At 35.3% G+C, this 24035-nt stretch overlaps 1 protein-coding gene across 1 annotated transcript; it reads right to left on the bottom strand.

The window, feature by feature from the left end:
* Positions 1–13537: 13537 nt before the first annotated feature.
* Positions 13538–23558, bottom strand: LOC118053515 (DNA-directed RNA polymerase 2, chloroplastic/mitochondrial-like). Its single transcript, XM_073405552.1, has 22 exons — positions 23065–23558; positions 21923–22144; positions 21700–21833; positions 21537–21603; positions 21227–21289; positions 20813–21049; positions 19756–19878; positions 19611–19670; positions 19348–19434; positions 19025–19138; positions 18751–18882; positions 18250–18666; positions 17816–17866; positions 17470–17540; positions 16549–16633; positions 15936–16085; positions 15759–15833; positions 15540–15629; positions 15349–15396; positions 14837–14951; positions 14644–14747; positions 13538–14210 (listed from the first exon to the last, which is right to left on the bottom strand). The coding sequence occupies exons 1-22, from the start codon at positions 23506–23508 to the stop codon at positions 14100–14102; spliced, it is 3000 nt and encodes a 999-aa protein (XP_073261653.1). The 5' UTR covers positions 23509–23558; the 3' UTR covers positions 13538–14099.
* Positions 23559–24035: the final 477 nt, after the last annotated feature.

The following is a 24035-nucleotide window of genomic DNA, read 5'->3' as shown; positions in this document are numbered from 1 at the left end:
TTCAAAAATGTCCATCATCAACATAAGGTGCAGCTAGCTTCCTTTCACTTGGAAGAAGATGCTCTCCAATGGCACCGTTGGTTGAGTAAATTCCGGGGACATCTCACTTGGGCAGAATTCTCCCAAGCTGTGCTACACCATTTCGGGCCAACCGACTATGAAGACCCTTCAGAAGCCCTCACTCGCCTCAAACAATCTACCACTGTCAGCACCTACCAGACAGAGTTTGAAAAACTATCCCAACGCATTGATGGATTACCAGAAAATTATTTGGTGGGATGTTTCATCGCAGGCTTGCGAGATGAAATACGGCTAGATGTCAAGGTCAAACAGCCGAGCACACTATTGTACGCGATTGGAGTAGCAAGGTTGGTAGAGGAGCGAATCCAGCTGCAGAAAAGATTTACTCCAGTTCTCCGAACAGCCGGGGTCCTAACACACCCGAAAAACAACACCAATACTTCAGTCGGCCTCCTAGGACCGCCACCCATCACAAGCCCAAATCAGAAGTCACAAGGGGGATTTACAAGAATTACCAGTCAGGAAGCCAGGGATCGGCGAGCAAAAGGGTTATGCTTCTATTGTGATGAAAAATTTGTCCGAGGACACCGGTGCCAACGACCTCAACTTTTCATGATCGAGGACATTTCTATTGGAGATGAATTAAATTTCGAAGAAGGCGCAGACAATCTTTCCGACATGGAACCAATCCCAGAAATCTCATTCCATGCAATTTCAGGAGCTAATCGCCCTCAAACCATCCGCATGATTGGTAGACTAAAAAATCAAGATATTATTGTCTTGATTGATGGGGGGAGCACACACAACTTCCTCGATCAGTCTGTGGTGTCCCGATTAGGACTGTCAGTGTTGCGGGATAAAACCTTCCGGGTAATGGTAGCTAACCGTGAGATGATTGAGTGTAACGGACGGTGTTTGAGCCTCACCGTGATGATTCAAGGGTGCACCATACAAGTAGATTTCTATGTGCTTCCAGTGGCTGCATGCCAGGCTGTATTAGGGGTGCAATGGTTAGAGACCCTGGGACCTATTAAAACAGACTACAAGGAGCTGACAATGAGCTTCCAACAAGACGGAATCACCAGAATATTTCAGGGGCTGAGGCAGTCCCCACACAAAATCTTACGTGACAAAGAGCTGGTCAATATAGAGGGGTTGGGATTTTTTTTACAGATTGCTGCCGTGGAAGTAAATGAGACAACCACAGATCATCCTGATGATCTTTCACAACTACTGACAGAATTCCAACCAATCTTCGAGGCTCCAACAAAGCTACCACCCGAGCGGTCACAAGATCATCACATACCGTTACAACCACACCAAGGCACTATTAGTGTTCGGCCCTACCGGTACCCACATTATCAAAAGGATGAAATCGAGAAGATGGTAAAAGAATTTCTGGAGTCTGGCCTCATTCGACCTAGTGTTAGCCCATTTTCATCACCAGTGTTGCTGGTCAAAAAGGCGGATGGGAGTTGGTGCTTCTGCATAGATTATAGAGCCCTGAATCAGATAACAATCAAAGATAAGTACCCTATTCCGGTTATAGATGAATTGCTAGATGAATTGCATAACGCCCGATATTTTTCGAAGCTTGATTTGCGTTCAGGGTACCACCAAATCAGAGTAAAAAACGAAGATATACCGAAAACGGCATTCCAGACACATGATGGGCACTATGAATTTATAGTAATGCCATTCGATCTCACCAACGCCCCTGCCACTTTCCAAAGTCTTATGAACGATTTATTCAGGCCTCATCTGCGGAAATTTGTGCTGGTGTTCTTCGACGATATATTGGTGTACAGCCACAATTGGAGGGATCATCTCTCCCATCTCCAGACGGTACTCACGATCCTGTCCACAAATCAACTATTTGTTAAGAAATCCAAATGTCGTTTTGGAGTCATGCAGGTAGACTATTTGGGGCATCTGATTTCACAGGAAGGGGTGCAGGTAGATCCGGCAAAGACAAGGGCTGTGAATGAATGGCCCACTCCCACCACAGTAAAGGGTGTCAGAGGATTCCTTGGGCTAGCGGGTTACTACCGCAAGTTCGTAAGTGGATTCGGGGGAATCGCCGCCCCTCTCACCCGATTGTTGACAAAGGAGGGTTTCCATTGGAGTGCTGAAGCAACTACAGCCTTTAATCAGCTAAAACAAGCACTGGTGTCTCCTTCGACCTTGCGACTACCAGACTTCACACAACCTTTCATTGTTGAAAGTGATGCGTGTGGGGTAGGAATCGGCGCCATCCTAATACAAGAAGATCACCCGATTGCTTTTTATAGTGAGGCTCTCAAAGGTACAACTCTCACCCTGTCTACATACGAGAAGGAAATGTTAGCCATTGTGAAAGCTATCCGCAAGTGGCACACATATCTCTTGGGCAAACCATTCATTGTTCGAACGGACCAGCGAAGCCTAAAATATTTATTAGAACAAAGGATTACGACACCCACTCAAGCACGTTGGCTGCCCAAGATCATGGGGTATGACTACACGATCCAATATAAGAAGGGCCAGGAGAATCAAGGAGCGGATGCATTGTCAAGGGTGACAGAATGGAGTTGCGCGGCCATTTCAATGCCCGTAGCTGACTGGTGGGCTATTCTCCAACAAGAAGTATCCCAAGATCCCTTCTATGCTCAGTTGGAGAATCCAACTTCACCTCTGCATCACAAGCTTTATTTTCAACGTGATGGAGTTTGGTACAAGAAGGGACGTGTGTACCTGAGTCCCTCATCTTCCTTACTCCCTGCTATTCTGAAGGAACATCACTCCTCTCCTACCGGGGGACATTTTGGATACCATAAATCTCTCAGTCGCCTCAAGAAAAGCTTCAACTGGCCGGGGTTACGAGCGGCTGTTAAAAACTTTATTAAGCACTGTGAGGTATGCCAACGATGTAAGTATGACAACACCAAACCAGCCGGCTTGCTCCAACCCTTGCCCATTCCCCTACAGGTATGGACTGACATTTCCATGGATTTTGTGGAGGGATTACCAGTTTCCAAAGGTTTTACTGTCATTATGGTGGTTGTGGACCGCTTGTCCAAATACGCCCATTTCGTGCCATTAAAACACCCATTTACAGCATCCTCAGTTGCTAAAGCCTTCACTGATCACATTATTCGCCTTCATGGAATGCCGAAATCCATTGTAAGTGATAGGGACAAGATTTTCGTGAGTTCGTTCTGGAAAACTCTATTCCAATTGCATGGGACCAACTTGAAGATGAGTTCCAGTTACCATCCCCAGACCGACGGCCAAACAGAGGTGGTTAACCGCACACTGGAACAGTACCTCCGTTGCTTCACCAGTGCACAGCCCAACAAATGGATAGAGTGGGTTTCCTGGGCCGAGTACAGTTACAACACCTCCGTGCATACCGCCACCAAACTATCACCTTTTGAGGTTGTTTACGGTGTGCCTCCTCCTTCACTGCTCTCGTATGTGCCAGGGACTACAAAAATTCAAGCTGTTGATGACCTCCTCCGCAGCAGGTCTGAATTATTACAAGAGCTACGTCTCAATCTGAATGTCGCACGGGACAGAATGAAGATGCAGGCGGATCAAAGTCGTAAAGACGTAGTATTCAATGTCGGGGATTATGTTTACTTAAAGCTTCACCCATATCGCCAAAACTCAGTCCATTTTCGGCGGTCCCTAAAACTATCCCCACAGTTTTTTGGACCCTATCGTGTGTTGGCTAGGGTGGGTTCTGTTGCCTATCGGTTGGAATTACCAGTTGGATCTTTAATCCATGATGTGTTCCACGTTAGCCTTTTAAAAAAACATGTGGGCACTGCTTCCCCAACCAGAGGCCATACTGGACAAACGCATCATCCAAAAAGGACGGTATCGCCCACGCAAGGAACTGCTGGTCAAATGGGTGGGGGCCCCAGTCGAAGATGCAACATGGGAAAATCAATGGCGTTTCTCCCGATCATATCCGAAGTTTATCCTTGAGGACAAGGATTCTTCGGGTGGGAAGGAATGATATGGACAAACAGCCCATCATGCATGCATACCTGCGCCATGCAAAGGGTCGTGGGCAAAACGTAACCACAGCTGGTCGTGGGTTGTGGGAATTAATTAGTTGCAGTTACTTTCTTTAGATGTCTGTTATGCGGGGAATTCATGGGCATTCATGACCACGTGTGAAGTGGAACAACCATGATCACTTAGTAACTGATATTCCTCTTTTATTGCTTTTAATCTGCTTGTAACTTCTGGAACCAAAGGCCTATAAAAGCTCTGGCCTACGGGAGAGAAGATATCATGAAATAAACTGTTCTTCTTTAAACTCTTCTTTCCCCCATTTCTTTTCTCTCAAATTCTGTTGTGTTAAGTACACATCAGATTTTTATATACCTAAAAGGTGTAGATAAAATTAAAATTTAGAATATTAAATGTAACTAATGGTTATAAAAACTGTGCCATTCCCATAAGTTAGATCTAAGGAAAGATCATTATTTTCTTGGACATGCTCAAAAATGAAAAGTCATTCCACACTGCCAGGCTCAAAATGTCCGGGACTTGACACAGATTTGGCTAGCACCAGACTTGACATGTTTTCATTGGAGTATGTTTATATTCCTAAAAATTTCAACTTATAAATCTTTCTTGAATTTTTATAAAAATATACAAAGAAAATCTTACTTCATCACTTTCAAACTCTTTTTGGATGTTCATTGTTCTCCTTGGATCCACACCTTCTATGATTGATGTATGAATATAGCATCCTCTTTTGTTTCTCTGTCGTGAATAGTAACATGGAAATAGTCGAACACAAGATGCCTTTTAGATGTTCAAAATTTGACTATAGCATTCGTTTTTTTTGGTCTTTTTATATATTTAGCTCTCCATCTCAATTTACACATCATTTTTAATTTTTTACCATCAACATTATTCATGGTGTGCTTGCATGCTTTGTTTTGAATTTTGATCATGAGTGATGAATTATTTGCTTTAATGAGATCTAACTGCTCTCCATGTAACTAAAAAAAGAAAAAGAAATCCATGACCTCTATTGCTTTTTTTCCCCTTTTTTAACTAGGAAAAAGTTTGAAAATTTTTGCTTTTTCTTCTTTTTAGATATTCAAACATATAAAGATTTGATATTTGAGGTTTTGTTCTTTTTATATATTCTTTTTATTCACACAAAAGAGTAAGAGTCCGTTTGTCTACGCGGCTGCGGCTGCGGCTGTGTTTTATTTAAAACGCAGTCCGCAGCCGTTTGGTAATTAAGAAAAGTGATTTACTGTGTATGGGACCCACATGAATTTTGCGAAAAAGCAACGAAAACATGCTTTTCGTTCTCTGCGGCTAATAAAAAACAAGGAACAGTGCAATTCATTGCACTGTTCACGTGAATAGTGCAATTCACTTGCACTGTACGCAGGGTTTTTTTTTTTTTTTAATGTGTTAATTGTATTATATTTTTTTTAAAAAAAAAAAAAACTAGTTTGCATAATTAAATTCGTTCGCGACATGAATAATATTTGTTTTCTCGAAATTTTTTCTTGAAAAACTAGTATAGAGTGAATTAAAATTCACTCGCACAGTAATATCAATTTTGTAGTTTTTATCGAATATAAATAGTTTAATAGAATAATAAAAAATATTTTATATAAAGTATTATTTTTTTAATGATATAATAAGAGTAATTAATTTTACAATATTTAAATTTAAAAACCATCAATATTAATATATATTTTTAAAAATTATTTTATAACCTCAATTTGAAAAGCATTTTTTAAACCAAACACATTAAACTACTTTTTCTTCAACCTCAATTTCAACCACAGTTTTAACCAAACACTCATTTTTTCAAATCAACCTCAACTAAAAGTACTTTTTATAAAAACAACTTTTTTCAAACCACAACCACAACAGCTACCGCAATGTCAAACACACTCTAAAAAGCCATATTGTCGCACAGAAACATGGTCTCATCATACCACTGGTCCGCCACCACCAAACTGCAAGTTTTCAACAGGTTGCACGGTCTCGGAGAAAAAAAGCTGTGGACCAGGAACAATAATTTTCCGAAAAATAGATCCAGAAAAAACCAAAAACCAATTCAAAACAAACTGGTGGAGTTTGGTCAAAATCAGGAAACCAAATACCTTGATAAAGTCTGCAAAAAAGCAAAGGGATAATTTGATATTATCAGTAAAGATAATCAAATAAAAAAAAGATCAAAGCATGCAAAACAAAATATATACCCAAGAAAAAACTATCCAACTAATAGAAGTTTACTTTTTAAAAATAAAATAAAAAGAAAAATGAGATGAACCAATCTGATCTAATTTCAATTCACATAAAAGAGCATAAGAGATCATCTCAGGGGGACAAATAAAAAAGCAAAAGAAAAATTTAGTCAAAAGTGCATGAATGATGAAAGTTAATTTTTTGGCTACAAGACATCAAATTATATTGATCTTTCAGTTTTTCATGATTTAGTCTTCACTTTACATCAATATTATATTCTAACATTTATTTTTGTATATAATTCTTGATATCACATGCATCAATTATTCTATTAACAATAAAAAAATATTTCTTCAACCTAAACAAAAGTTAACAGTGCTCGCATATTTTTGCAAGAACATGTTGTGCTATGGTTTCTTCGATGGTCAGAAAATCAAGGGCCACCATCCATGGGCATCCAAACACCTTTTGCACTGTAAAGAAGATGGAGTTTCGGTGGAGAAAAAGTGAAAAGAGAAATGGAAGGGATATCGAACGCGCACTGGGCGGCAGAGGCACCTTCCTGTCAAGAGCAGGGGTTGGGCCACACACATCACAATTTTAAAATTTTAAAATTGAAACTGAACCGGAGAATTTTAAAACTGTAACTGAATTGGATTGAATTTTTATTTTTTTATTTAGTTTCTTTTCGTCATTTTGGTTTTTCTAGTTGATTTTTTGTTTTAGTTTAATCAATTTTTTCAGTTTTCTTGAATATCCCTAATGCTTATTATACTGAAATATGATACCTGAAACATTTCCACTTTCTTTATAAAGGTTATAAAGCGCATAAACAATCCTGCACATTTGTGCATCCTTGAGTTCTTTTTTATTCAAATTATATTCTTTTGATCAGTATTACTAGTTAAGCACAATCACATTAAATAATAAATAATCATCATTTTCATGTAGTATTAAGTATACCTTATTTGCAGAAACAATTCTTATGGGAATTGGCCGAGAATTTTCTTTGAGAGTCTATTCTCCTCTATTTTGTTCTACATTCTTTTCTTTTCAATGTTTTTTTTCTTACTTGTCTATTAATACTGTAATGTGGGATTAATACTGTGAATATAAAATATATATACTAAAATACTTCAAGCATATAACAGACATAATTACAAGGGTGAAGAGTGGTGAATTAGAATTATAACTTTTAACGCTTATTGTCAAGATGTAACATTTATCTTTTTTTCTTATATTACTTTATTAATATAAATAATATTACCCAAATCCATTTTTCTTCAACAATATTCTCCCCCGTCATCTATTGTCTCCCTCGTCTTCTTTCCTATTCTACATCAATAGAAAAACTGACTAGTTCAAACACAAATATGAAAAAATTGCAGCCTAAGTGGAGAATTGAGTCATTCGCCCATCTGTTAGATACTGTTAGAAAATAACTAGGGGAGGAGGTAAGAAGAAAAGCACGGTGATAATAGAACTCTTTCATACCATATACCGTATTATAATTATAATTATATATAAAAAAAAAAAACCTAAAAGAGCTCATGAAAGCACTATATATCTACTCTACTTTTATTATTTTACTGTGAATTCTATTAGTATTTTTTTTGTTTTTTTCGCAGGCTTTCTCAAATGTTTTTTTTAACTCTCATCTCTTTTGTTTTTCTGAACTTATGTTGCTTGAAAAGAGTTGTTGGATGCCCACCACGTTTATTTTTTAAACTTTGTGTACTCTCTCTCTCTTGCCCTTTATTTTTTGTTTTTTTAAAAAAAAAATTGAAATTGATATATTAAAAGATTAACCAGAAGATAGCTAAAATAAAATATACAAAAGAAAAAAAAAATACAGAAAAAAAAATTACAAAAACATAAAGCAGACGAAAAAAGAAAAAAAAATAAAGAAAACAAACCAACAGAAACATAACAGAATGAAAAAATACATCAAGTCTTAGCCCTTTCACATAAGGGAATGTGAGTTAGGGAAATACTCGGTGTTTTTCTTAAAATACACGTTTTTTTAACTCTCATCAAGCCTTTGAGGACTAGTCGGTCACATTGAATAACACCATATTTTTTTGCGCCCTTCCTGTTTAAGAAAATGCCATTGTGCATCAGTTAGGAGAATTGAGCTCATCGAGTCCTAATGGGCATTTTACAACCAAAAGCATGTTTCTAAAACTAATTATTCTAAAACTAATTAAAGAATTGAGCTCAATATTTATATTTTTCAGATCACTTCACGTCCGCAATAAAGAACATTCATCACATTAAACACGATTAATGAAATTTATGGTTAGATTTTTCAATAATCACTGCTCACTGAACAAAGCTCAATTTTTCATTCAAAGAATGAGCGAATATTTTTAGACCTGACTTAACAGCATAATATATCTATTGTTCCACTTTTTACGAGCTAATTTCTTGACACATGAGATGTAATAAACACACAAACAACAATTCAAAATTAATCAAATAATACACTCTTTTAGATTCTTGTTCTCATTGTTATACATTTGTTTTCTCATGTGTGGTTGTTAACTTAGTTATCAGAGAGTTGAGTTCTCTGTCCCATGAAAAACTTGTTTTGTAGGAATTCATGAACCACAAGCCTAACCCAACTTAAAAATTTTCAAAATTCATTACACCAGTCGTGTAAAAATGGAACTCTCGTAATTAAGGCCGCTATTTTATTATGTAAAAACTCACAAGGAGGAAGAGAACCAACCATAAGCGGCATCACCCTCTTTGGGACCTTGATTTTCATCGGATTAGCACACAACACATCAAGTTGGCTGGAAAGGACTGCCCAAGGTGTGATTCTGAATAATTATTTTGCTATGCATCGAATAATTGTGGCTGCAGCTGACAATCCACCTGGTTTGACGTCAAATGATAATTCACAAAAGAAAAAAAAAAGGCCATCTCAGTGGAACTTTTTTTTTCAAAAGTGAATGAATGATCAATGTTAATTTTTCTTTTCAAAAGCTTCCAAAAATCTATAGAATAATAAATAATAATGGGAATATAATAATAATGAATAGTCTATGACTTCATTGGTTCAATCGGTTTTAAAAATTTTAAAACTGAAATTAGTTTATTTAGTTTTTTTTTCACACAAAAGAACTAAAAAGGTCTTCTCAGTGGGACAACATAAAAAAGCAAAAGAAAAATTTGGTCAAAAGTGCATAAATGAATGATAAATGTTAATATTTCTTTTCAAAAGCTTCAAAAGAAATATTTGAAAAGAAATACCGGGCACAACATTTTAGACCCACCATGTCTAGGTCGGGCTAACATCAAACTCAATATATTTGGGTTTGATACATTACTATTTATAAATGAAGAAAGTTCAATTTTGGTATAAATATTGATTTTGATTATATATATTAATGTTTATGTATTTATGTGTTTATATAGTTTGTAAATATAAATAATAAAAAACTACTGTTGGCGCATCTAAGAGAAAAGTATAGAAGTTTATTCAAACAAAAGAGAATCCTTGTTAAACCAGAAGGTATACAAAATTATCAATATGAGATTTTGTTCAAAGAACATCACATGTTAGTACCAAAAGATGATTTAGTTCAAACAATAAAATATGCATCAGTAACCATGCAATGCATCTAATATGTACAGACCTCACATGCACTACTTAAATGCTACTTAAATGCTAGGTCCTGATTTCTTACTAGAAGCAATAGTGGTGTTAAGAGTTGCAACAACTACATGGGAACCAGAATCCAACCACAAACTCATTAAATTCTAGATTAAAGTAGCGCATGTAAGGAGCATGTATGAAGAATTTGTATCTTTATATATAGTCAGAGATTCATCCCTTCATCTATTATACCATTTTATCATTTAAATTGACATGAAAATTGAAAACAGCTCCAGGCATCAAGCAGAAGTAACCGAAACACTATGTTAATATTTCTGAACTTGGAATATATCCAACTAAAAAATATAAAATTAAAACAAGACAATCGTGGAAAAACTGTAAATATAAAACAAGTTAACATACCCTCTCCATCTAAGTGGGGGCACCAACATCGGCATATAAGGAGAAACAATATTTTTATGACTATTGTGCAAGAAAAAAGAATGAAAGACAAACATCTGCAACTTAAGAGGCACCATGGAAATTGCCTACAAATCTTATCTGTTTCAGCTCTAAAATCTAGAAACTAAACTATCTGCTGTGAAAGTATATGGAACCCCGACACATGTTCATGTCATAAAGGATGATAAAATATGAGAACTAGTTATCACTAGAAGAACAAAATATGACAGGGTTACTCACAGTTTTCTCTAGGCTTTTGAGGACTAGTGGGTCACATTGAATAACACCATATTTTTTCGCGCACTTCCTGTTTAAGAACTTAGTATCTAAAGGATCTAGCACTACATTGTTTAAGAACTTAGTGTGTCAAATTGTTACTCACAATTTTTTTCTTGTTTTTATGGTTAGGCCTTAGAGGTAATCCAATTAGCTATAGATATTTCTATCCTTAAAAATGAAGGAACATTAATATGATTTACTAGAAACGGTGATGCCCATATTGTATAGCCATGATCTATTCAAAGTGACATGTTGTATATCCATTAGATTCACATAACACCAATTTTTATCGTGATAACCTAAGAATTTGATAGAAAAAAAAAACATATTTTTTTTATTGCTATTAAGGTAGTGTTAACCCATTTAATGACTTATGATACAGAATAGAATTTTAACATAAACGAGCCACAATATTAGAAGATACTGTATTAATAGAACTTTTATTAATACAGAATGACTTATGATACAGAATAGAATTTTAACCTAAACGAGTCCCATTTAATGACTTATGATACAAAATATAATTTTAACCTAAACGAGTCACAATATTAGAAGATACTGTATTAATAGAACTTTTATTATCAATGGTGATTTTGCGACTTTTATCCACATTTGATATAAGTTTGAAAAATAACAATCATTCTCCTATCTTTAGTTCTCTCGAGTAATGTAAAGACACATTTGCCTACACCTAACCTAGTTGTCACAAACTCTATAGTGTTATGTTTATGATTGATTTTAAAAATATCACTTAAGATTGAGTCCATTATAACTGTAAATTTAAGGTTAGATACTAGATAACCATGATATAAATGCAAGCAACACTAGCTTAGCTTATAGATGAAATTGAGATCACACACATATCTTCTAAGTAAAAACATAATACAAAAATAAAGTTAATCTATTTTTTCTTTTTAATATGGAGATTAATCAAGACTACAATATATATATATAAAAACCTATGAACATGCAATGCTAAACCTTTTAATGTAAAAAGGTCAACCAAACACTTATCTGAACTTTTTAGAAATTTAGGCAAGCTTGATAAATAATAAAAAGGATTAGTTGCTAAATATTAATGACAAAGTTAGTTGATAAGTAAAAATATATAGAATAAAATGAAAGATGGGATTTTTCTCTATTAAATTTATTTATTTTATAGGCATAAAAATAATATTAATGACAATTTTGAATAACAAGTACAAAAGTAGAAAAATAAAATTCTAACTAATCAAAAGATTTAGTTATTTATCACCACCATGCTTGACAGGATCCTGCAAGTTAAGTTGTTAATAATGCAGGTAGCAACGCTGACTTAGTGTTGGATAACTTGTCTGTTGATGTCATTTTTTTTATATAAAAAATTACTTCAATTTTTTTAATACGATTTTTTTAATTAAGATAGAAGAAAGAAGTAAAAAAAAATACAAATAAAAATAATAATTACAAAATGGAAATTTGGCAGAAGACTCCTTATTTAATTCCATTCTCTTTCATGTCTCTCTGAGTTTGATTTCCTGTGTTGTTATGATCCTCATACAAATGAAGAGAGTATGGCTATTGTTGATTTGTAATGGTGAATCTCAAATGTGGCTATCTGGTGGTTGTTAGTGTTTTGTTTTCTGTATGTGGTGGTGGCTAACGGGTGTTGCTTTGGTGGTTAAGAAGATGGATTGGAACTATGGTGGGGCACAATGATCACAAGTCTCTTCATTCATTCTTGATCAATGCAAGAACATATTTCTTCATTCATTCATTTTCTTTCACACTATTTTTTCTTGTTTTTATGATCAGGTCTTAGAGGTAATCCAATAAGTTAGATATTTCTATTCTTAAAAATAAAAGAACATGAATATAATTTACTAGAAATAGTGATGGCCATATCATATAGCCATGACCTATTCAAAATGACATATTGTATATCTATTGGATTCATATCACACCAAATTTTATAATGATAATCTAAGAATTTGATAGAAAAAAAACATATTTCTCTGATTGCTACTAAGATGGTGTTAATCCATGATATGTTATATGACTTATAATATGTAATAAACTTTAAAATCTAAACGAGTTACAATATTAGAAAATACTACATTAATACAACTTTTATTATCAATGGTTATTTTGCGACTTTTATCCACACACTTGATATAGGTTTGAAAAATAGCAATCATTCTCCAATTTTCAGTTCTCTCGGGTAATGTCAAGGCACATTTGACTATACCTAATCTAGTTGTCACAAACTCTATAGTATTATACTCACGATTGATTCTAAAAATATCACTCAAGATTGAGTCCATAATAATTATAAATTTACATGACATAAATACAAGCAACACTAGCTTAGCTTGTAGATCACAAACATATCTTTTAAGTAAAAACACAATACAAAAATAAAATTATTTTTTTAAAAAAATATGAAGATTAATCAAGATTATAATATATATAAAAAACCTATGAACATGCAATACTAAACCTTTAAATGTAAAAGGGTCAACCAAACACTTATCTCAACTTTTTACAAATTTAGGCAACTTTGATAAATAATAAAAAGGATTAGTTGCTAAATATTAATGACAAAGTTAGTTGATAAGTAAAAATATATAGAATAAAATGAAAGATGGGATTTTTCTCTATTAAATTTATTTATTTTATAGGCATAAAAATAATATTAATGACAACTTTGAATAACAAGTACAAAAGTAGAAAAATAAAATTCAACTAATCAAAAGATTTGTTATTTATCACCACCATGCTTGACAGGATCATACAAGTTAAGTTGTTAATAATGCAGGTAACAACGCTCACTTAATGTTGGATAACTTGTCTGTTGATGTCATTATTTTTTTAAAAAAATTACTTTAATTTTGTTACTACAATTTTTTTAATTAAGATAGAAGAAAGAAGTAAAAAAAATACAAATAAAATATAATAATTACAAAATGGAAATTTGGCAGAAGACTCATTTAATTCCATTCTCTTTCATGTCTCTCTCAGAGTTTGATTTCCTGTGTTGTTATGATCCTCATACAAATGAACAGAGTATGGCTATTGCTGGTATGGATTGATTTGTAATGGTGAATCTCAAATGCGGCCATCTGGTGGTTGTTAGTGTTTTGTTTTCTGTATGTGGTGGTGGCTAACGGGTGTTGCTTTGGTGGTTAAGAAGATGCATTGGAACTATGGTGGGTCTCAATGATCACAAGTCTCTTCATTCATTCTTGTTCAATGCAAGAACCCAGCGAAGCCTATTCCCAGAACAAAATAAATATGCTTGCTATACAACAGCATTCAGAGCTGAGTCAAAACTCACAGACCAAATGAAGATCTTCAATGCTTGACGACTCCTTTCTAGATACCATATACAATAGAGAGGCTAGTCTCTAGCAGGAAGTTCTTCATTAGATCACAGGTTTCCATAGCCAGGCTTGGCAAGGAACAAAGAATTAATGACACCCATAAAAGAAGGGGGCCACGTTGGTGTAGCAATGAGAGGACCCCTTGCACTGAATCAGTTAAAGAAATAAGGTGATTCCAACACTTCCCTCAGCTCAAAGTCTCCCCGGTCAGGCAAAGGGGGAAAAGACAACGTGGGAAAAGACTTTTCAAAGCTCTCCAACAACTGCATACAAATCCAACAGTATAAATGATGAGTTCTGCTTAAAAAAAAACACCCTCAGACTTGGATTTGACACGGCACAATTCTTTTAAATGCTAATTCAAGTTGAAATTCATATGCATTTTTTTTATCCCAAAACATAATGTTGAAACAGCAGATGAGAACATATTATAAAGAATGCTTTAATTAACTGCAACAAGTGTTGTTTCTTTAAACATATGGTACGTATCTCTTTTCTTTGTTCTTTTATTCACAACCAAAACAACCGCAATCGAATAAAGCTAGTAAAAAAAAGTTAATTTCCTCTTATCCGCTCTGCCAAATAAACTTCAAAAATATTGTATTGGGTTTTTGCCTCCTGCAAATATATAATGATGCCAATGAAGGGGCCATTGCCCTTATAAGTTTTAGAACAATATAGCAGTCTAATACTTACATTCTCCAATATAGGTGTTTCATAGAGTTTAACAAACTTTTCCCTCAGTATCCTGTTCATTTCATCCACATCACATGCATGCGTCCAATATGAATCGTGAACTCCTGTGATGGTATGCCGATATGCAGTAATGAGAAATCAAAACTAGGAATAGGACAGCAATTGAGACAAAATCCAGTAATGAGTGAAAAACCTGCAAAGTTTAAGCCTGCCCCTTTGCAGGCAACTGCAGTCATCATCATATGAGAACTATCAAGGGAATGAACAAAATTTGGTGGGAAAGCTGTTCTCTGTCGTTGGACCATAACCTGTAACAGTAAAAGAACTGCCAAACTTTGAGATCCAAGAGCCAGAAGGTACAACCTTTTCCCCCTTTGTTTTAGTATTTTGGTCACAGTCCAGACTAAATAAAGAAAAAAAATCAGGGCAATTTAGCTAGACAAAAAGCCAAGGCACCCACTGAAGTCTACCAGAAATCATGTTCAGAAAAATTGGTTCAGAAAATTGGGAAACAGCTAGCAGAATGTACCAAATGTAAGATTACTATATCCTCAAACAACATTTCAGCAATAAAAAACAGGTTATTTCAGATTTTTCACAATTTCATGTGTTATCAACATCTTAGCACAGACTCGAAGTCAAAGTAAATATTATGGAATCTTGATTACCAAAGCAGAAACGAGCAACAAAGATAAGTAACGTTACCTTGTCAGTTTCTTTTTGTAGTATTAAAACCTGTAGGGAAGTTTTGATCTGCAGCAATTGCACAAAAGGAAGATAAAGAGTACTCAAAATGCCCTCTCTATCGATATGAATGTAACAAAATGCCAATCATTTTTTTTTCCCTGTCAGTACTATATGATCTACTATGCTTCTGCAAATGTTATAGAACTCACACTTCGCGTCCCTAATTTACGATAAGGTTGTACAACAGGAAGTCCTAGGGGAGTTGTCCACCGCACTGGCTCATTTTCAGATGCGATAATCTGGTCAGGTAAAATGCAAAGAGAAAATGTAAACAGAATGTCAGTTGTTGGTATAGAAACTAGATAAAAAAATAACCAAAAAAAGAAAATCAACATAAAGGAAAAACAAATAAATTGAGATAGGCTCACCTTTGCACAATCCCCAAGCCAGTTCATGATACTTCGTGCAGCTTCAAACATCTCTCCTAAGGCAGTTAAGGTCACCTGATCAAGCAACAATATAAAATATTGTCAGTGACATGTTTTATGAAAAAGAGTAAAGCTAAGGAATTATGAATCATCACTGTTGGGACGCTCCCTTCACACCTTTGCAGCATAGCAAGAACAACCAAAGATATCTGACTCCTCTGTGATACCACGCTCCTTTAACCTCCTTTTGATCTGGTCTCTAGCACCAATGTAAGTTACACCATATACAGATGTCATCACTGTCTGTTTCACCAATTTCCTATCCACCTAGATGGAGTCAAACCACCATTAGTTTGAAAGTAAAAGAACTTATCCACATTGAAAAATGGCAAGGTACACCCTATCTTTTGAATGGGCCAAAAAAAAAAAAAAAAGGAAAAGCATGAAACAGTGTTGACCCAATAGTAACTAAGCAATCCCTTAGTGACAGGAGACCACTATGATCAACAATCAAAGCATGCAAAAAACCTGGTTAATTAATTCTTTTGCACGCAATGCATCAGGAAAAACATCTGGATCTTTCTGTGCATCCCTCCGCATGATATCAAGTACTCTGCATCGCAAAAGTGCATGTTTACCACATTGAAAAATGGCAAGGTACACCCTATCTTTTGAATGGGCCAAAAAAAAAAAAAAGGAAAAGCATGAAACAGTGTTGATCCAATAGTAACTAAGCAATCCCTTAGTGACAGGAGACCACTATGATCAACAATCAAAGCATGCAAAAAACCTGGTTAATTAATTCTTTTGCACGCAATGCATCAGGAAAAACATCTGGATCTTTCTGTGCATCCCTCCGCATGATATCAAGTACTCTGCATCGCAAAAGTGCATGTTTATCACAGCATCCTTTTGCAGATATCTGCTTGCTTCACATCCAGAAATACACTACAGAAATATAGGATTGAAAAAGAAAAATTCTTGTAGAGGCTTTACAAATTTGGCTCCAATCAAACATATCCAATGAATACTACAGGACTTTGACTACTGCACATGAAGGGCTAACATATTTATCTGGTCAAAGGCCATGAAATAAGAGCATTGCTGACTAAAGTTTTGCTTTGATTGAATTGAAACAAATTAAAGTTCCTAATTTAAGCAGAAATATTAACCTTCGATTGGATGTTACTACTTCATTACAAATACCTGGATTTCCTTGAAAGCCAGAAAACTTGGCCAGTGAAATACATTCTTCTTTTAGTTTTGTGAGAGTAGGGCTTCCAAACTCTTAGTCTTTGGGATGATAATGTTAATTGCAGATTTCTATTCGATCCAATACATGCTGGTAGGTATGTTTCAGAAAAACTGGGACCCAATTAGGAAGCATTTTTGGTTTATATCCCTAGGATCATATTTGCGGGTCATCCTATTAAGAGTTGGTTATAAATCTAAAAATTCAGATTCTGTCCTCATGTAATTAAATGGAACTTCATATTTAAAGAAGAGTATCCCTTTATTAAGCCCACTAACCAAGAGTTTCCACAATTTTCAGCACAAGTTCTTTAGTTTCTCAAAAAATCTCTGCGTTTTCAAATCTTCGACCTAATCTTTAAATCAGTCTGAGTAAAAACAACCAGCTCCATTGGTTTGCTTCAACAAAAGCTCATCTTAGCTCAAATCTTTTCTACTGTATCATGAGGAAACCTCTTACCTAGCAGCTATTCCCGAGTAGACATCTGCAGGCTTCTCTCCTGCAACTAGATTAACAGCAGCTGCTCCCAACTGTTCAAGATTCCAATGATTTAACAAAAGCAGAGGGATTCAAAATTATAATCAAATGCATTACTTTCCTTATTTCAAAAAATAAAAACGAAGTTCAAAAAATAAAAGTTTGCAGACCACTTCTAAAAAACACGACTTGAATTCAACAATGATTGGCATCAGCATAGTGCCTTAGGAAACGAAAATCAGACAAACAGATGGTTTTGTTTATCAGCAGTAATCATAAAGAAAAGAAAAACTTCATAACATCATCCAATTCAAGTTAAGGACGTTACCTTGTCTCTTCCAAGTGCAGCGTAGTGTTGTAGGCCATTGCAGGAACCATCCTACAAAAAACCATAAGAGGGAAGGTGTACATCAGAAGGCAGAACAGGTTATGAGAAAAATTATAGGCCAGAAGAACAAAGATAAGCCCAGGGAAGAGTACTTAAGTTGATTGTCCCACATAGTCCAACAGTTTTTTATGTAATAGAACCAATAGAAACCACTTAAGCTTATCATTTTATTTGTTTTCCTAAAGCATACAAGGTACAATAACAAAGAATCTTGACTCTCCTTTTACCATTCATCATCCTAACACCTCTGCCTCTCTCAATCCATTCCCTAACATTCCAGTAAAACTGTGCTCAATTGGGTAGGATGCTTTACAATCCTTAAAAAATGTCCATAAAAAGTTTATATGAGCACAATGCACATTGATAAGATATACCTGATGAACATGAATATGTGAAATATATGTTTCTGGCGAGGAGCTTCTCAAAGCTTCAGTTAGGTTAATGCACACAGCCAAGAACTGAAATGGATCTTCTGCATGCAACCACCAACGCTTTCCGTCAAGTGGTTTGTTTGCAGAATCAAATATATCATCAAGGTGATTCTCAGTAAAAGCTATCCGTCCCTCATAAGATAGCTTGTCTACACCACCAGCAAATAGATTTGCAATGTGTATCTTCAGCCAGCGTAAGCCTGACTTTCCAAGAGGGCATCCCTCTGCGAACTCCAAAATCTCCCGGCAAAGATCTGATCCAAGATGGTTTAAGTATGGGTGCATGGGGTAGGCACGCCCACGAAAGTCAATATTGTGTGGATAATAGAAACCTTCTTCATCTTTCATCTTCTGTGCTACCTGGAGCCAATTAAGAATGATGGCATGAACGCCATCAAGAAGATTGAAAGTGTACTGTCTAAAATAAAGTAAAATGAGTCTTACAGCAAGTTTAAGCTCTATGTCACAACGCTGTGCATGTCTTTCCCTGTTCTCTTTTTTCACTCCTCTGAGTTTCCACTTCCACTTCTTAAGTAGTGCTTCATCTTCTGTTCCTAGCTTCTCAGGTAAAGGAACCTGAAATAAAGAAATTGAATGAGAAAGGTTTTTTAGTTGCTATAGACATCATGATCAATTCTTGGAATACAAAGGTAAAGGTAAAGGAGTTTCTCAGAAAAAAAAAAAAGTTACATTGAGGAAAGTTAGAAAAGATACTCACATCACTGTGGTCTACCAAATCAGCAAGACAGCCTCCATTACTCCATATTCTATCAACAACACTAAGTACCCTCTTATTTACCCTCCATCTGGTATTCCCTAGTGTATCCAGGGCCTGGAAAATTAATTCAAACAAAAGAGAATCCTTGTTAAACCAGAAGCTACGCTGGTAAAATCTACACATGTGATAGCATGTGAAGGTATACACAATTATCAGTATAAGATTGTGTTCAAAGAACATCACATGTTAGTACCAAAAGATGATTTAGTTCAAACAATAAAATACGCATCAGTAACCATGCAATGCATCTAATGTGTACAGACCTCAAAAACTGGTCGTAGCTGCTTCCTAGGTGCCCTCTTAACTGCTTCACGTTGCTGTTTAGCACCATGTATCCGCATGACATAGGACTAGTGGGTCACATTGTATAACACCATATTTTTTCGCGCACTTCCTGTTTAAGAAAAGGCCATTGTGCATCAGTTAGGAGCAATTACAAGGAAGAAAAGATAAATTGAGCTCATCGAGTCAATTAAAGAATGACTCCATACTTATTTTCATATGACACGGTTCTGAATGTATGTACAAATGCAGGTCGAGGTTCAGATGGACTATCAGCTAACTGATCACAGGGAGGCTGTAGCATCTGCATTCCATGGTTTTGAATCATCCTTCCCCTTCACAATCTTCCTCACAGCTGGCAGCTTTTGTTTTTTAATCAAATCAGTAACCTTTTTTCTTAGGTTTTCTTGTTCCTTCATGACAGCAGGGGATTCACCTTCTACACCATTCTTGCTATCATTAGCATTTTCCTTTTTCTTCCTTGTTTTCTCCAAGATATTGTGTATTCTAATCTGTTTCATCACAGAAACTGTTACAGATTCAGTCCTCAGTTCAAAGAAAGAGAACAAGACTGAAGAGTTAGGAGTTCCAAAAAATGGATTAAGAATGGTACACCTAAATATCTCTTCATTGTATAGTTCTTTTTTTAAAAGAAAAAAAGGAAAAGAAAAGAGGAAGCAGCTCCCATAGTCAGAAGAGACAGTAGAGAAAAGTGTCACGCATGCCTTTAACATCTAAACTAAGAGAAAAACTTAAACAACTTACAAAACAAAGGCACAAACAAGAACACACATAATTGAAATGATAAAGATAATTGTTGTCCCCAACAGGGAAATGCAAAAGTATAAATCCATAGTGAAACAATGTCGAAACATGAGATGAGCTCTGACAAAGGAAAGTTGAATGTCACTCTTATGAGTCCACCATGCCCATGCTTTGAAGAAATTGTAGCTCAAAAAAGAAAGGCGTAGTAGAATATTCAGCCTAATAAAGCCCGTGATATGAAAAGTTTAACACTTAATGAAAAAATTGTAAAAAAACTTACTGTCTAAAGGATCTTACACTACATTGTTTTTCGTACCTACATTAGTGTCCTCCCTGGAACCATGAACATCAGAAGAACTTGGACTGAAAGTAAAAACTATAGATATATAAAAAAGAAATCCAGAAAACCCCCATTCAACATTCGACAAAACTTTACGGAACGTAACTTCAAAATCTAATTTTCCAGGCACTACTAGCTCCATAGCTGATTTTTATCTCATAATTGTACATAGTAACTTTCATCTTTCTTCCTAGTTCATCACCTCAGATGAAGGTTGTCTAAAAGTAAATTTAAGAAACTTTAGGTTTTCCCTTATCTTTCAATACTTTTATATGGGCACTCATTATCCTCTGTCTACAAATCAAACCGCAAGTAAATATAAAACATTAAAAATTACTTACCTCCTGCTCAATTGCATCACCAATCATACAAGCAGCAGTCACAACTCTTGCACATCCATGTTCCCCACCTGTCATTACCATTACTGCGAGTTGATGCATTGCAATAACAGACATCGTGTCAGCTTGCAAGACATCAAAATACGGAGGATAACCCTGCCTACTCTTCCCCGTTCTAATCAACTCCTGCTCTTTCGCAATTACGTCTGTAAAAGGCTCAAACCAACCAAGGAACAAACTCTTCATATAACCAAAATATATCCAACCATGAAAATTGAAAACAGCTCCAGGCATCAAGCAGAAGTAACCAAAACACTATGTTAATATTTCCAAACTTGGAATATATCCAACTAAAAAATATAAAATTAAAACAAGACAATCGTGGAAAAAATGTAAATATAAAACAAGTTAACATACCCTCTCCCTCCATCTAAGTGGTGGCACCAACATTGGCATATAAGGAATCACCATGTGCCTAGCCTGTTTGGAGAAACAACATTTTTATGACTTCTTGTGCAAGAAAAAAGAATGAAAGACAAACATCTGCAACTTTAGAGGCACCATGGAAATTACCTCCAAATCTGATATGTTTCAGCTCTAAAATCTAGAAACTAATCTATCAGCTTTGAAAGTATATGGCACCCCGACACAAGTTCATGTCATAAAGGATGATAAAATATGACAACTAGATATCACTAGAAGAACAAAATATGACAGGGTTACTCACAGTTTTCTCTAGGCCTTTGAGGACTAGTGGGTCACATTGTATAACACCATATTTTTTCGCGCACTTCCTGTTTAAGAAAAGGCCATTGTGCATCAGCTAGGAGCAATTACAAGGAAGAAAAGATAAATTGAGCTCATGAGTCAATTAAAGAATGACTCCATACTTATTTTCATATGACACGGTTCTGAATGCATGTACAAATGCAGGTCGAGGTTCAGATGGACTATCAGCTAACTGATCACAGGGAGGCTGTATATAAGCTGTTTGTAACAGCAATTCAATTAGACGGCTTCCAACCTGCAAAGCGCAAGGACAGAAATCAAATTCGTACACGATACATTTGTTCAAGAAAATTAGCATTTATCAATGATTACAAGCACACAAACCTTAGCCCTAGCATCTGCATTCCATGGTTTTGAATCATCCTTCCCCTTCACAATCTTCCTCACAGCTGGCAGCTTTTGTTTTTTAATCAAATCAGCAACCTTTTTTCTTAGGTTTTCTTGTTCCTTCATGACAGCAGGGGATTCACCTTCTACACCATTCTTGCTATCATTAGCATTTTCCTTTTTCTTCCTTGTTTTCTCCAAGATATTGTGTATTCTAATCTGTTTCATCACAGAAACTGTTACAGATTCAGTCCTCAGTTCAAAGAAAGAGAACAAGACTGAAGAGTTAGGAGTTCCAAAAAATGGATTAAGAATGGTACACCTAAATATCTCTTCATTGTATAGTTCTTTTTTTAAAAGAAAAAAAGGAAAAGAAAAGAGGAAGCAGCTCCCATAGTCAGAAGAGACAGTAGAGCAAAGTGTCACGCATGCCTTTAACATCTAAACTAAGAGAAAAACTTAAACAACTTACAAAACAAAGGCACAAAGAAGAACACACATAATTGAAATGATAAATATAATTGCTGTCCCCAACAGGGAAATGCAAAAGTATAAATCCATAGTGAAACAATGTCGAAACATGAGATGAGCTCTGACAAAGGAAAGTTGAATGTCACTCTTATGAGTCCACCATGCCCATGCTTTGAAGAAATTGTAGCTCAAAAAAGAAAGGCGTAGTAGAATATTCAGCCTAATAAGGCCCGTGATATGAAAAGTTTAACACTTATTGAAAAAATTGTAAAAATTTACTATCTAAAGGATCTTACACTACATTGTTTTTCGTACCTACATTAGTGTCCTCCCTGGAACCATGAACAGCAGAAGAACTTGGACTGAAAGTAAAAACTATAGATATATAAAAAAAGAAATCCAGAAAACCCCCATTCAACATTCGACAAAACTTTACGGAACGTAACTTCAAAATCTAATTTTCCAGGCACTACTAGCTCCATAGCTGATTTTTATCTCATAATTGTACATAGTAACTTTCATCTTTCTTCCTAGTTCATCACCTCAGATGAAGGTTGTCTAAAAGTAAATTTAAGAAACTTTAGGTTTTCCCTTATCTTTCAATATTTTTATATCCTCTGTCTAGAAATCAAACCGCAATTAAATATAAAACATTAAAAATTACTTACCTCCTGCTCAATTGCATCACCAATCATACAAGCAGCAGTCACAACTCTTGCACATCCATGTTCCCCACCTGTCATTACCATTGCTGCGAGTTGATGCATTGCAATAACAGACATTTTGTCAGCTGGCAACAGATCAAAATACGGAGCATAACCCTGCCTACTCTTTCCCGTTCTAATCAACTCCTGCTCTTTCGCAATTGCGTCTCTAAAAGGCTCAAACCAACCAAGGAACAAACTCTTCATATATGGCAAATTAGGAGCCAACTTATGCTCACACATATCCTTCAAAAGCTCCTTATATTCTTTCGTTGCCAGTTCCCATGCTTCCGCCTCAATCTTCACTTGCCTTCTCCTTAAGACCCTATGCTTCCTTGACCCTATTCCAGGGTTAGCATGTAGCCTCCTCCTCCTAAAGTGCTCCTCTTTCTCCTCTTCTTTCCTCATTTCTGGCAGCAATTCTTGCACTTCATCCGCACCACTCACATACCCTCTTGGACAAAATCCACCACACCGATTCCCATTTGTACTATCACTATTTCTCAAAATTTGATTCTTAAGAGAAAGTTGGGCCAATTTGAAATAACAAAGAAAAATAATTTTGGCATATAATTTTATTAATGTTTATTGTTTGTAATTTGCAGAGCATAATTAGGAATGTAGAATTAAATTTTATTATTTTTGTCTCAAACCAGTTACAAACGACAATTTGTGTGTTTATATAGTTGTAAATATAAAGCTATTAACAAAGCTATTAATAATCAAAATTGTTGGTGCATCTAAGAGAAAAGTATAGAAGTTTATTAATTACTAAAGAAATACCTTCTGAAATTCATATTCTATTTAAAAGCATGCCTTCCAAAGCGAAAATTTGTAGGCTTATAATAACAATTGTTACTAAATTAAATTTTTTTTATTAGAGTAAAGATATTTTGAATTTATATTTACATGTATGTTGTGCTTGTTTAGTAAAA

This window comes from Populus alba, chromosome 17, assembly GCF_005239225.2.
Source record: "Populus alba chromosome 17, ASM523922v2, whole genome shotgun sequence".
Classification (NCBI taxonomy): Eukaryota; Viridiplantae; Streptophyta; class Magnoliopsida; order Malpighiales; family Salicaceae; genus Populus; species Populus alba.
Note: the sequence above shows the minus strand (reverse complement) of the source record. Positions and strands in the feature narration are given on the sequence as shown.